Here is a 15,932-nt window from a genome sequence, read left to right as displayed (position 1 = left end):
AAAGCACAGAGACGCCATATAGTCACTCCAGGAGAAACAGCAGGAGCTCAATCACCCAGAGTCTCACACATCCCCTTTGGCACCTTGACACTTCAACCTTGGCACGCTTGTGATGCACGTGTTTAACAAACAACCCAGTATCCCGTCCCGGAATCAGCAGCCCTTTACTAAACAGCAAGGAAACATGGACAATAACACTCACATACACACCTTCATTTATGAGTGTAAGACTGATGCCATTTAATCTTGTAAGCCTTTGATCTTAATAAAGCATCATATATGAGCTCTAATGACTCCTTATCTCCTGCCTTTGTCATAACCTATTTTATACAGTCTATGGTCATAACCAACCGATGACACGTGTAAACACAAACTTAAACAGCAGGAAACTTTGAAACAGAAATAAATCCAGCCATGCTCACAACTTTCAACTTTGCTGGGCTACACAGTGTACTGTGTTGTTATTGATAGCAATTATGCTCTACATATCCATCTTTGTCCATTAACTGTCTTTAACAGTAACAAGTTCACATGTGTTTCTCACACTGCCCATAACCTGGCCCACTGGTCTGGTCAGGAGCATTTACGTCTACACGTAAACTGACAAAGTAGCATGCATGATATGATAGTCATTAATAACCACAGATGAATTAGCTAACTCAGAGAGATAAAAACATGCCCCATGATTGTTTAACAGAAAACAGACAAGCACATGTTCTACAAGTCTTCTGGATGTGTAGTCATTCTCATCCACATGTAATTTCAAACTTGTGTTTCTCACACAATCCTATACACATAGCATGCTGAGCATTTATACCCTGCATTGAATTTCTACTTAGACTGAAGTCTCTAAAGATGATCTTAAGTTCAATTCAGTTGATATTAATATCTCTCATGAAGATCCATTAGGTCTGACCCACTCACAGAGATTCGGGCAGGTCAGGGTTTGATAAATGTGTGTACACTATTGCCCGAGATCATCAGTGGGACCTTAACCAAAGTAGCTTTGCAATGATTACTAAAGTGCAGATCATCTTCTTCCTTAGAGGGTTGAAGATGCTTATCTGGCAGTAGGGTACAATTTATGGTGATATTATCACTACTTTGACCAATAACACACACCTAAGCTGCCTTCAACAACAAGGCACATGGATTACATCTCACGTGTGCATCATTTACGATTGTGTTTGTTTAATGAATATCTGCTTGTCCCAAGGACACCACTCGGTAATATGTAGCCAGGTCACAGTATATCTGAGAGCTACAGCAATAAGAATCAGTACACCAGAAGAAGACAGCAGAATTGTCCAGTTTCATCATGAAGACCTGTGGAGTTCTGCTGGTGCTGCTGTGCTGCTGTTTGACTGAGACACAGCTGAGAGGAGAAACCATCAGTGATAATGAAATCACTCACCAGGGACACTATGGTGAAGCAGAGACCAGAGAAAATGAGGTTATAGGTGCAGCACAGAGAACTGAAGCTGCAGCCACAGCCTCCACCCAACAGACCTGCCAGCCTGACATCCACACTGTGCTGAGAGAGATGAATGCTCTGGTGGCAGAGCAGAGAGTGGAGCTCAGGCACACTAAGACACAAATGGATGCCATGGAGACTAGACTGATTGACAGACTGAGAATCAGTGAGAATAGAGCAGAGACTATGGAGACCAAGCTAAGTGCCAGTGAGAAGACAGTGGAGGCCTTGGAGATCAGACTGAGAGCCAGTGAGAGTCTGGTGAAACGACTAACAAATGAAAATAACGGTACAGGATAATTCATTCCAATCTTAAATGAATGTTTTTGTGTATCCTGTGATCCAACTTTTTATGTTTTGGTTTGTTCATTCATTTATCACTCCATTTCTCTCTCTCTCTCTGTATGTGTGTGTTCTCAGCTCAGTCCATGAATCTGAACCTCACTGTGAGTCAGGTGGAGGAGCTGAGGAGGGAGAGAGAGGAGAGGAGGGTGTCTTTCTCTGCCTCACTGCTAGCATCTGGTGCTGGAGATACAGGACCTTTTTCAGTAGCAACTCCTGTGGTCTACAGACATGTCTTCACTAACGTAGGAAATGCCTACAACCCAAACACAGGTATTACAAAAAACAGTTTATTTCAAAAACAAAAAGCCAATACAGTAGGATATAGTTGTAGATGTCCTCAAATTACCGGGCAAGTACTGGGTTTTCGGCATAAAAAAATGAATGAAGTGAAACAAAAGGCTATAATTATAGGCGTTACAAATATTTAAGTTTTTGAAAAACATTAAGAATGTTTTTCCCCAAATGTAACTGTGGGTTACGTAAACTTACTAAAATTACGTATGTTAGAACCAAGTGGTTATGGTTGAATAGGCCTAATGGTTGGATAATACAATTTAAAAAATATATTTAACATAACTTGCCTACACTTTGTGAAACATTGTACATTTAATGATAGGACCCTTACTGAATGATTTTATAAGTAAGCATGGGCGTCGGAGGGTTTTGAAAGTGGGTGGGACACTGAGTGTTTGGGGTCCTCCCCCAGAAAAAATGAACTAGACGCAATTTCCTGAATTCTGGTAGGCCTAAATTTTAACAGGTTGTTAGATACTTTTATCTAACAAAGTGAACCTATTGATTCAATGACTAATTCAGAACCAGCTTTAATAACATCATGATGCAGTTGCAATATCTGTTACTGTAAATGAATTTCTTTAATGTTTTGAATGCAGTCCCGGAGATTTGGGAGGATTCCCAGTTGGCCGTTAACGTCCCCTTAACAAAAAGTTAATGTGCGTTAATGCATATGTGTGCGGACATTGGTGGTTTACATACACAAGTGGCAACATGACAACATGAACTGACAACATGAACTGTGTGTGTGTGTGTGTGTGTGAGAGAGAGAGGGGGTGTACGTGTGTGTGTGTGTGTGTGTGTGTGTGTGTGTGTGTGTGTGTGTGTGTGTACATGTGTGTGTGGGGTGGGTGTGTTTCTGTATGCATGAATCCATATGTGTGTAAACATTGGTGGTTCACACGCACAAGTGGCAACATGACAACATGAACTGACAACATAAACTGTGTGTGTGTGTGTGTGGGTGTACGTGTGTGCATGTGTCTGTTTCTGTGTGTGCGTGTGTGTGGGTGCGTGTGCTTCATGCATGCATGTGGGTGGGAACATTGGTGGTAAGTTGTAGGAGTGTGTGTAAGGAGATGTCTTTCATCTTCTGGATGAAAATTATAAAGATAGTCACAATTCAAATATAGTCACAATAAATGTAATGTGTTCAAATGCCTTTTGTGAAGGATATCATGGCAATCTGGTCAGGTCTTGAGGCAATCTGAAAAATGCCATTTTTATGGTACAGGGAATGTGTAAATCGGTCATTTTTGACCGGAACAGTGTTAGAAGGTTAAATGTAGGCTAGGACTGCTTTCCATTACAGCAGAGCTCGTTCAATGAATGAATGAAAGCGGATGCCTTGTCTCGCAATAAACAGGGTGGAAATTTCTTTCAACTAGACTTACATGAAACTTAATAGTGAACCATCAAATACCCCCCAGCTTTCAGTGCCTACCAGTCCCAACATTTAGCAATATAATCAAACAGTCCAAAGGTAAATTAAATCCCAAACCAAACCGAACATCTTCTGCTTTAGAATTTGAATGGCAGTGTGTTCCTTGTGAAAACAAGAGATTTTCTTCATGAAAATTGTGCCAAATGCAGAGAATTGTGTGTAGTGTTTTAAAAAAGTGTGTTTTAGAACTGCAATTTGAGTGTAAAGCAGTAATTGTGCTTGTAGTTTTGCAGAATTGGTTCAGGGGGTTGGTGCACAAGTTACATGTTGTGGACAGTGTGTCTCAAGTATCAGTATTTGTGTGTAAACAATTGAGAAAAACTGTAAGTGTGTCACAACATGACTTTACTTAAGGGTTTTCCCAATCATGTAGTAGACAACCAGTCGGCACCAGCCATGACCTCCAAACCTTTGGCACAGAAGCAGTTTTGCCAGCAACAGCAGCACCCCCTTTTTTCTATATGGTTATGGGCGTCATCAGGCTATTTTGTAGACTTTAAAAGTAGATTGCAGAGCGGATAGAAAAAAAATAAAAAGGCCAATTTACAACAAGCATCCATGAGCACAGGAGAGAGAGAGAGATAGAGATAGAGTGAGAGATTCTACTCTAATTCTACATTCATATGATTTTATGTTCCAATGTTTTCTAAACTTACCGTACTGTATGCTTTGGAAACACTTTCTTTGTTAATGGTCATACAAATAATTGTTTTTTTAATTGAATTGAATTGAGAGAAAGATAGAGAGAGAGGGAGAGAGAGACAGCTCATAGATATTTACTGATTGTTGGCTTCTGGTTTAGCCTGCTAATTGTTATAATATAATACATGTTGAAAAAGAAAAGGTGAAGGCAATGAGGGTGAAGGGTTTACGGTGGAGAAATCTCATATGGCTGTATCAGCAGATAAGGAGGACATGAGAGTGACTTGACTTCCTCGTCTAGGACACATGTTGGTGAAGGAGAGCATTTAATCTAGTCAGCAAGTTGAGCTCAGTGATCCTATGCCTTAAAACCTTTACAAATATTATATCTATGTAAATTAGGTCAGGTGTACCCCAATGTACACCTGACCTAAGCATACTACTGTGACGGCACAGTTTGAGAGCAAATATTTCACGGTAGCCTAATGCTCTCAGCATCGCTCAGCATCATACATTTCACTACTCTTTCCTTATTTTTGCTTACGCCATAATGACAGGTACTTCCCCTATAATTCACAGGCTGTAAAGTGTTCCCAAAATCTCTCCTCCCTGTCTTTCATTGTGACTTTGTCTGTTACAGGTGTTTTCACAGCTCCAGTCAGAGGGGTTTACCACCTTGTTTTGTTTGTAGCTGGTTCTGGTCATGCATCTACACGTACAGGAGTTTCTCTTCATAAAAATGGAGAGCATGTTGTCCTTGCCTACGGTCATCATACAAGCGGCTATGAAAAGGTCTCTAATGGAGCCTCTCTGCTGCTGGAGGTGGGAGATGTGGTCTATGTGAAGTTGTGGCCCAACAGTTGGGTGCATGATAGTCAGAACCACCACACCACCTTCTCTGGCCACCTGCTCTTCCCCATGTGAGAAGTCAGTCCAGAGTGGAATCACATCAGGAATGTAATATTCAATAAGAGCCACATCACCTACACTGACAGAAAGGTCGGGCATATATTTAGGGCATTTGGGCAATTACATTTGAATGTTGTTTTTGAGTTACGACTTTTGTAAGACTATTGTTGTTTGTTTTATTCTAACAAAACATAAGGAGTGTGTGTAATCCTTGTGAGATTTTCATAGACTTACTAAGAGAGGAACATGGAATGTAGAATGTACAGTAGATGCCGAAATGTTAATGCTATGTTATCAACTCATTGAAAGGATAGTTTTGTTTTGTTTTTAAATGCTTTTTATCTGACAAATAAACCTGCCAATGTTTATCATGTTTGTTGTGTGAGTCTATGACAGTAGCAGGTGGAAGACTGGGCTGAGTAATGGTATGAGGAGTATCCAAGTCATGAGTGTGTGTGTATAGGTCTGTGTGGTCAATCATGGAGCAATGGCTTCACACTGCTTCACCTCTCCTCAACTGGATAATGCATTATCAGGACGAGACTGAACTTTTCTGAACTGATTTAAATTCAATTAAATTAAATATGGCTATGTTCCAATTCACATCCTTCTGTACTTACAATAAAATGGGCCATTCTACAGAAACGCACACTTTTCTGTCCCCTGACTTTCCCTGAACAATTACACTTTTTTGAGCCATCATTATGACAGTATTTGTTTTTAAACAATTTTATGAATTCCCAGGCACCACAAAAATGCCCGTCCCAACTGTCAAGTACAAAGGCAGAGGGCAATATTTTTAAGTCAAAAACATGTTTTTTATTCCGTTAAATTGCAATAGGGCAATTCCATGGAAAATTATGTTTTTTGTAACATCCATAACGCCAATAAAATGTGATGGTATGGTATGATGTGAATGATTACATGAAATTTGAGCATTTGCTATTTTTGGCTGAAGAATGTACATGAGAAAAAATGCACAAAAAATGAATGTTATCATTCACATCATACAAATGCCAAGGCATTTCACTGGCATTATGGATGTGACAAAAAGTCCATTTTCCGTGGAACTGTCCAACAATATATACAGTACATAACTATCAAATATATAAAAAATACAAAATGCCAATTAAATATTATAAACAAAATTATAAAAATGTATGTCCCATGGAGTCATGTCACTTGTGTTACCTCATTAGAAAAGACTATTATTTTGACATAAAAAATCAGTCTGATGACATCACAGGACATCTATTTACTTCCTTCCTGAAGATCAAAGAAGACAAACACATGGTAAGACCACTGACTCTTTTCATTTTTGAGAAATATTCTCATTTATCTTAAGTTTTCCTTTGAAGCTTTTAGTTGACGTCACTGGTATGACTTATTTAATTCTTTGGAAAGTAAAAAAAAAGATTACAAATGGATTAATATACATAATTTAGTGAGTATACCATGAATGACAACATGTGGTTTGTGGTCTGTAGCAGCCATTTTGTAAATTTCATTTTCCTTGAGAGTTGTCACTGGTGTTACCCTCATGTGGGTAACACCAGTGACTGTCAGTTACAATGTATGAAATTCTTGTTCACAATACTTTGTTAAATATTTTCACTTATTGTAAATGTGATTTTATTAGCCTACATGTAACAATTTGGTGTCATATACTTAGAGTTGAGTAGTCAAGATCTTTGGTCACTGGTGTTACTGTGTGTTTTCAGGAACATCAAGACAAATGTGTAAAATTCGACATGATAATGATTTCATATTCATTTAATTTTGCTAGACTTAAGAGATGACATTTAAACAATTGCAATATTAATTGTTTGTAACTGTCTTTTATGATATTTTCATTTTTATAGAGAATACATGGTTGCGCATTTGAATAAACATCATTCAAAAAAACTTTTAACAATCATTATTAAAATAAATAAATCAATAATCTCCTGTTTTTTGCCTTATCATTATTGTACTGTAGCTCTTATTACATGTGCTGAAGAGGTTGAGAGATAATATTTTTAAAAAAGCTATAATTATTGCCAAAATGAGTAAGGTAACCCCAGTGACAAATAGACGGTGCATGAAATCTTTAAATAAATGCTCAATAAAAGTAAAAAATATTTAAGGTGTCTCTTAAGTGTATTCTTACAGCCAATAAGTTAAGTAATAGTGTGGTCTAAGTTTAAAGTTTAGAAAATGAAAGAAATTTTCAGACATCTTGCCATGTCAAAAGTGTGCGTTTCTGTAGAATGACAAAAAGATGGCTCTGCAGATCAGGGGGCTTTTAGCTCTGTTAGCACTCTTCATTGTCATTTCTGAATGCTAACAAATTGGTGTTTTGTTCTCTAACCCTGGTGGCCGCATAAGTAATAGAAGGGGAACAAATATGATCTGATTACATTAATACACAGGTTTAGATGTTAAAATCCCTTGTGCCAAAATCCAAGGTTAAAAACACATTCAGAAGCCCCTGCTCAAGTTAACTTTAAGAAGCACGCTACCCACAAATCCGATAACAAATGGTCACAAACACAAGACAAATGGCCCATCTAACAGCAGTATATAGTATGCGGCATGTCATTGGGGTTATCAAGTGGGCGCCCTCATTCACCGATGTTTCGTTAAGTTAGGCCCACGACTTTCGTTAAGTTAGGCCCACGACATGAAGACTTAACAGTGAAACCAGCGTCCTGGAGACACTCTCCTCCATGCTGCCACCATATTACCACATTGAAATATCCAATACCCAAAATACTCTTAACCAGCCCAGGCATGGTCAAGGTTGGCTAGGTTGGTCTGTCCCGTTGATGTGGACTGAACCATAACCATAAAAACCCTGGCCAACCAACCATCAACCTAGGCACAGCCAAATTAGCCAGTTAGCTTAGGCCCCATCACAAACACAAAACAAATTAGCCAGTTAGCTTACGCCCCATGATGCCACCATATTACCACAATAAACAAATACCCTCAACCAACCTAGGCATGGTGTAGGTTGGTCCGTCCTGTTGATGCGGACTGAACTATAACCATAAAAGACGCTAGCCAACCACTATCAACCCATGCACAGCCCATCACAAACACAAAACAAATTAGCCAGTTAGCTTATGTCCCATGCTGCCACCATATTACCACAACAAACTTCCAAATACCCCTAACCAACCTAGGCATGGTCTAGGTTGGCTAGGTTGGTCTGTCCCGTTGATGCAGACTGAACCATAACCATAAAAAACCTTAGCCAACCACCATCAACCTAGGCACAGTCCATAACAAACACAAAACAAATGAGCCAGTTAGCTTACCTTAGCTTGCGCCCCAGGAAGGGTAACTTCTCCTTACCCACAACCATTCGCTTGCTCGTTCTGCTGCTAAGGACATGTTACTAACCACCTGCCTTAGACTTCGACCACAAATGCCCAATTTAGACAGCAAGCCAATAGCAGATCTGGCCACAAACCCATGTGCACCGATTTCAATAGGCCTTAATCGTGCACTCCAACGTCGCTTCGCTGCCTCTTCTGCTATTTCAGAAAGTTATAATTTGTCACGTGTTTTTTTTGTTGTTTTTATTTTCATAGCATTCAAATGTCCTGACTATTTATTATGACCGCCGCTAGCGAAGCGGTCATATAGAGATTGTCAAATTTGTTTTATTCTTTTTTTTTTCCCCGTCATCTACTTCCTTCATTTTGGTCAACGATACCTGGGACACCGAAACACCGGGGCACATGAAATTTGGTGGGCCCCACTAGAATTTTACGGAAAAATTTAGTTTGGCCCCCAGGGGCCACTCCACCCCTGCGCTGGGCCCCCCGAAACCCAGAAAATGTTTTTCCTAAATAACTACCTGAACCGTGGCACCGAGGATGAAGAATTTTTTATGGTATGTTGGTCTCAAGGGCCCACATCAACCTAGCCCATAATCACTCATTTGTGATTTCCCCCCCCCCCCGGTAAAAAATAAAAAATGCAATATCATTCTGCTTTAATCGCCCCTCTCTACAGTTAAGATGTTCAGAACAGCACCGAATTTTATGTGTATGATTAACCTGACATTCTCTGGGGGTATGCCAAGTCACAAGTGTTTTTTTGTTGTTTTTATTTTCATAGCATTCAAATGTCCTGACTATTTTTATTCATATGTTTTATTTGTTTTATTCCTCTGAACTACATGCACACACATGCAGTTGCTGTGATTTAACAGTAGGGGGAACCAAATGCGACTACATGTGTTCTGTAGAGACACGCACACACACACACAAAATAAAAACACACACACAATACGCACATGTACACATACAGACAAACAAACACTTGCACTTTATGAGTTGTAATGACTAAATGTGCCTTTAGTGCAGTAAGACTGTTGTTTTTGCTGATTTCACCAAATAAACAAACAAACATGATATGAGCTGATACTGAAAGGACAGACTGGGCCCCAGAGAGGAGATAGCTGACCTCCTGGTGTCATCGCATGACAGACCAGATTTGATCAGGAAACACATATTTTGTACGGAAATGTGGACATCTAGTTATGGTGACAACAATCTAACATACAAATACACACACACACACACACACCAACATCCAACATTCCTTTAATTCCAGCTCCTCACTGTTAAGTAGACTGAACTTCTTCATGATGTTTTGTACTGATGACACTAAATGGGGTTTTACCCAGGAACCAAAATGCTTAGAAAAACTTCCTTGATCTTGTCATCACTGAAGCATGCTGTTGCGTTTGTTTATGTTTATTTTTAAATTTCTTACCAGACACTTTTGTTCAACCAACGACCAAAACAAAAAACACCAGGTAATTCACCCCTCCCTTCAGTATTCGACTAGAAACTCCAGTATTTTGTTTTTGTTTGAGGGACAGGCTGCTGGATTGTGTTTGTGACACGAGACATAAAACACAGAGACACCGTTTAGTCACCTCAGGAGAAATAGCAGGAGCTCAAGCACCCAGAGTCCTACACACCCCCTTGGCACTTAAACCTTGGCACGTTTTTGATGCATGTGTGTAACAAACAACCCAGTGTCCCGTCCTGGAATCAGCAGCCCTTTACTAAACAACAAGGAAACATGGACAATAACACTCACATACACACCTTCATTTATTAGTGTACTGACTGAGACTGAATACTGGCATTATAACTTGTTAGCCTTTTGATCTTAGTAAAGCAGCAGATATGAGCTCTATTGACTGCTTACGACCTGCCTTTGTCATAACCTAGGCTATTTTATTGACCCTTTCAGGAGAGTTCCATTATCAGCATCATAGTTGGCCCCACAAGGCTTCCGTTTTAACATTCCATATGTTATCTTAATGCAGAGGAAGTAGATTGGGGCCCAAATAGAACGTTCAAGCATTGTTTTTCTTTACCTTGTTGAAAGGGTCAATACAGTCTACGATCATAACTAACCGATGAGACGTGTGAACACAAACACAAACAGCACAAAAGGAAACTTAATTACAAGTGAATCAGGCCATGCTCACAACGTTCAACTTTGTTGGGCTACAGTGTCATTAATATACAAAATGTACAGTTCTGAAGAAGAGCTCAAGAAAGTGCGACCTCACTCACCCAGATAAATGTGCACTATTGCATAGGATGATCAGTGGGACATTAGAGGAAAATCCTGGCCGACATAGGGGCTGACGAACATGCCCCCAGTCTCTTCCTCATACTCATCCTCTGCCTTGTGGTGCCTAAAATGTATCTGGCTCAGACGCTTGGGTTGAAGGTTCTTGGATGTTCCTTCATTCCATCTCCGCTGTGTGTCAGAACATGCAATCCCTATCTTTCCACTAACCACTGCATTCTGGACCTGAATCAGCCATAACATATTGTTGATTACCTTTTTGTACATTAACGGCATTGCACACTACAGTAGGCTACTGCGTAAATTCAATATTTCGGACACAAACATTGTCCTGCACTTTACTTAGAATAAAAACTGCAGTTAAGCTGTTTTTGTAAGGGGTATTATTTATTGTTTTCAATAATTTACAGTTACAGTAATTTAATGTGTAGCAAGATCGCTCTAACAGCCTATACCTACCTTCCAAATGACAGCTGCTGCATGGCTACAACAAGATTTTCCTAGCCCTGCAATGACTGTTTCGATTATACCAATCGGCCTCGTCATTATAAGCAAGTTGTTTGGGCTTGTTGATGCTCTGACTCGGCTCGACCTCAGCCTTAAGGAAGATGAACTCGTTGTATTTTGTACACAGTATATTTCTGATTTTGTTGCTGTGTAAATAGTTGTAAGCCTCTGTGCTCTTATAATTTCGTAGTGTCTCACCATCAACACCCTCACTAAGGACGAAATAGTTACACACATAGGCCTAGCTAACGTCTGACCACAATTTCATATCGTCTACCCATTCCGTTAAGACAGATGGGGCACTTTAACTGTTCTATCGCTAGTACTCGTAAGATAGTCAGGTCCATGGGACCATCTGTGAGATGTGCTCATTTTGCCAGCGGCGTTGTTGTAAGAGTATACTCCTAAATACCAGAGCCATATAAAGGTAGAGTTGTGACAACTCCATTGACGCTAATGTTCCATTTTTTTTCCAACAATGGCAGCTAATGGAAGCCTCAAATAGTTCCCGGAAGTTAACAATTAATAATAGCAGCAGTGCAGTTACAGCGGTATAGACTGTTTGTAGCCAACATTTCAGACTCAGATTTACATTTGCCTCATCCGAATAATACTAATAATAATAATAATAATAATAATAACAGTAATAGTAGTAAAGTAATAGTTGGCTATCAATAGCCTAATTATAATAATAAACGATTTATGTATCGACTATGACTTTTCTGCTGCTCAGTCTTTATCAGTTCCTCATCAAATAAATGAAAAGAGGCTAAAAGCCCAATAAATGTGCCACACGTAATAGCCGAATATAAGATAACCCTTGCCTATCCCATTTCAATTAGGCAGCACTACACCACCACGAACAAGCTGTCATTAAGTTTTTGCGTTTAGTAGGCCTACAACTTTTATGACGTGTTTCTTGGGCATTTAGCTTCACCATCACGTCAAATTGTAACGCATGCGCAATGCTCATCTAGGCTATGGATTTAAGTGGCTTAAAGGTAGCAAAAGTGGGATATAATGCAACTGCTTCCCCAAAACAATTCCTCCATAACTGTGTATTTAATCGTTTGATATGTGGATAACTTTCAGTGGACTAAACAAAAGGTAAAGATTTTGAAAGTTATCACAAGGCTAGCTGGTTCGTTATATGGCGAAGCATATAGCCACTTTGTTTGCAGCAGTGAAGCTGAGTTTGTTGTTAACATTGTTGGTAACTGTCAGGGAATTTAACCCCAACATATAGATACAAGAACCACAACACATGGCTTTGCCCACAAACTCTGGTACCAAGAGGAGAGCCTGCTAATGTAAGGAAGAATTCATAGCCTACGGAAGCATATTGCTGCCACACTAAAATAAATAAAAAGGCTCAGTATTATGTAATTACGTGAAGTTTCTTGTTATAACAATATATTTTTCACGTTTTAACAAGATATGTATGACGTTATTACATAAAATGATCACGTTATTTCATGATACTGATATTTTCACATTATAACGTGAAAATATCATGTTATTTCAAGATGTGATATTTTTACGTTTTTACAAGGTATATATCACATTATTACATGAAATTATCACGTTATTCAAGATAATGAAACTAAACGAAACAAGAGGCAAGAATAGGATATAGCCTAGGATAGGATTGATTTGACTCAGTCAAATTCTATTTTAAGCTCGGTTTAAGACATTCTCGTTATTGAACATGGTGGATGATATTGTTACCTATAGCCTATGTGAACACCCAAGCATTGTCCAGAATATTCTGCACCTGTGTGCAGTAGGCTAGCGGAGTGGCAATCAGGAGAGTCGGGAGGATTCCAGATGGGGCCGGGCTGAATACAGTGTGATCTCAAAAAGCGCATGCTTTTGCTGTTTGACTATTTAATTCGCTGTGCTCTCCAGCAGCCTGCACTGTGCGAAAGGCTAAGCAATCAAGGACATGGGTAGATGGAGGAGAAATCAAAAATAATAAATAAAAACATGAAGTGGTTTGGCTGGAGTGGTCTGAGGTGGCATGTCCTCCCCCTTTCTCCAAGTCCCCTGACATCCATCTCCCTGACATCATCACCCACCGTCACTGGATCAACCTGAAGCCCCTTATACATGGGACATGGCACAGCACCACTACGTTCTGAAAACACATGACTTTCAATAACTTGCGTGGCACCAAGAAAGGCCCAAAGGCACACCAAGACCCCTGGCAGTTGGGTTAGCCCCTTGAGCCGTGGATCTGCCCAAGGTTTCTTCCTTGGTAAGGGAGTTTTTCCTTGCCCCTGTTGCTCTTGGGTGCTCCTTGTAACTGTCGTTAACGTTAGAAAAAATGCAACGCTGGCAAACTGGCTAGTAGTTACATTAACATGACGGGTTGATGAGGTTCATGCTTCACATTACGTTAACGTTAACTTGCGTTGCTTTATCACATCATACTGTTGCTTTATCACATCATATACTGTACTGACTGTCTAGTGTTATTAATCCCCATGTACAGTCAATGGTTACTCCATGTTGAGATGGCATACATTAAGATTGAGATATTTGAAAACAGCAACAACTAATAAAACCAAGTATATCATGCATCGACTGTTACGGGAGCTGTGTGCTAATCTTCACTTCAACGACTAACTTAGCCTCCCGTTAACGGTAACGTTAATGTAGCTGCTAACGTTAGCATCTAATTCGCTGTCCGTATTTCTGTTGTTAGCTCATTAGTATTCACCATACTAAATTGTCAGTCTATAATCAACATAATAAGCTCTCTTAGACGTATTTAAGAACACCAATAGACAAAAAAACCTTTTCAGTTGATACGCAACACTTACCAGACAAGAACAAACCGATTGTTGTTTGTACTGTTTAGCTAACTCACAGCCGCAAAATTCATCCAGCCAGCTAGCCTTCGGCGCCGACCTGCGTTGTGGAAAGGAGAAGGGGGCGGGTTTCCTCTCAAAAACAGACTTCCTGGCTTGGGTTGTGTCAGAGACCCATGAAAAAACAAAAGGTACCGCATCTTGTTTAACTCTGGTTTGTTAAAACCACTAGGTGTTTTGTACAGGTTACTGCTATGGAAATGCATACTAGAAACGACTGCTATTAGAGACGTTAAACAGTGGGCCTTCCTCTCTCCTGATGGCTTGAATCCATTTTCTTCTACGATCCACATTGCGGCGATAATAATGAAAGCTCAAATATGGTTGTTTTTATCTGCTGTTGGTACACAGAGGTACATAATACCGCCTTGTGCAAAGCATCTGCGCTATAGCCATTCACCGTGAATGGTGTTCCGCATGACCGTAAGTAGCGATCCGTCTTAACGTAGAAAAACGGAAGAGACGCCATTTTTAGATGAGATAGGCTTATCTCCAACAGATACATGGTATTCTATTCACTGTCTGTGTGGGTCACTTAACTACCAGTAGCCTAAGTAATGGGTTAACTCACTGAGCATTTTAAGGTCATCATCTTAAGACAGAAAAATAAAAATGTCATGTACATTAAGTCACCTTTCTTTTGTATAGGCCTACTGAAAATTGTGAACTGAACAAATTCTTTGAGAGTTAAATACCATTCTAAGGAATGAACATGTGTGTGCAACTGTGTCTAGTTGTAAAGAAATAGTTTTGGCTTTGTCTAGCTTTCATTTGGTGAATTTTGCTGATAAAAAGACACTTTCAACAAGTTGTTGACCGTTCCGCCCATGGTAATGCGATGCGTGATCATAATAACATATAAAACATGATAGTCCTTGATAAATAACCAGGCTATGAACTCATAAACAACAGCATTTTGTCACCGTTTGTCATTCACCGTGCTGTGAATACAGCATTAAGATGCTAGGCTAAAGAGCTTGAGATTCAGAGAACCTGCATGGTTGTGCTCATCCTGTCAGAAAATAGCAATTTGATCAGTGATCCTGCATCATATCAGCGCAAGCTTGGCTTGAAACTGGTTTCTGGGGATGGGGTTTACACGATCCTTCACTGGGCTAGTGCCTGCTGTGTTAATATGACCGTGCTAATACTAACAGCTGCAGCTCCATCAAATCTATATAGGTTCTCATGCATATTAGGCTAGCTTTTGCCAATGAAAATGAATGCAACATAAAAGTAGGTTATTATCCAGGGTTCTCAAGTTTTGAGCTCAGCTTGGAGTGAGATTTTTTTTTGGGGGGGGGGCACTCACTCACTTATTAATGAAAAAAAAATGGAAAGAATCATTAACCCTTTGAGACCTTGAATTTGTAATCTATACATCCTATATCTTGTTTTTGTTTATTTTTCAGGACAGTCAGGGATTTGTACCCATCTGGGAAAGTATAATGCATAGCCTATGTCTCTTATGTCAGCCTTATCAAGAGAAACAATTTGTGTTTTTATGTCACCAGGAAGCATGTCAGTAGAAATAACTTTTCATATTTACGTGGGATAGAGTTGGGATCTTGAAATATAATAATTGTGACGCTTGGATATTCTGTGGCTTACCAATTTACGAGATGTATATGTACTGAGTGAGACAAATATTTTATTAATTAGGCTAATTGCTTTATTCACTTGAGTAGCCTATATTGTCACTATACCATTGGACTAAGCATGTGCATGATGCTAAGACCATTTTTTTTTTATAAGGACAGCAAGTTCATTATCTTGGGTTGCTATTACATTATGGTGGTTGGCAGGTCATTGTCTGCAGCAGTCCTGTATCTTTAGA

The 15,932-nt window shown here is 39.5% G+C and overlaps 1 protein-coding gene across 1 annotated transcript; it reads left to right on the top strand.

Moving 5' to 3' along the window:
- Positions 1-1,884: 1,884 nt before the first annotated feature.
- Positions 1,885-5,207, top strand: LOC121685190 (complement C1q-like protein 2). The gene is made up of 2 exons (XM_042065573.1): positions 1,885-2,089; positions 4,840-5,207. Exons 1-2 carry the CDS (start codon positions 1,903-1,905, stop codon positions 5,121-5,123), a joined length of 471 nt encoding a protein of 156 aa, XP_041921507.1. The 5' UTR covers positions 1,885-1,902; the 3' UTR covers positions 5,124-5,207.
- The last annotated feature ends 10,725 nt before the right edge of the window (positions 5,208-15,932 follow it).

The sequence above is a fragment of the Alosa sapidissima genome, chromosome 16 (genome assembly GCF_018492685.1).
Source record: "Alosa sapidissima isolate fAloSap1 chromosome 16, fAloSap1.pri, whole genome shotgun sequence".
Lineage (NCBI taxonomy): Eukaryota > Metazoa > Chordata > Actinopteri > Clupeiformes > Clupeidae > Alosa > Alosa sapidissima.
The sequence above is the reverse complement of the archived record's forward strand: the minus strand, read 5'-3'. Positions and strand labels throughout refer to the sequence as shown.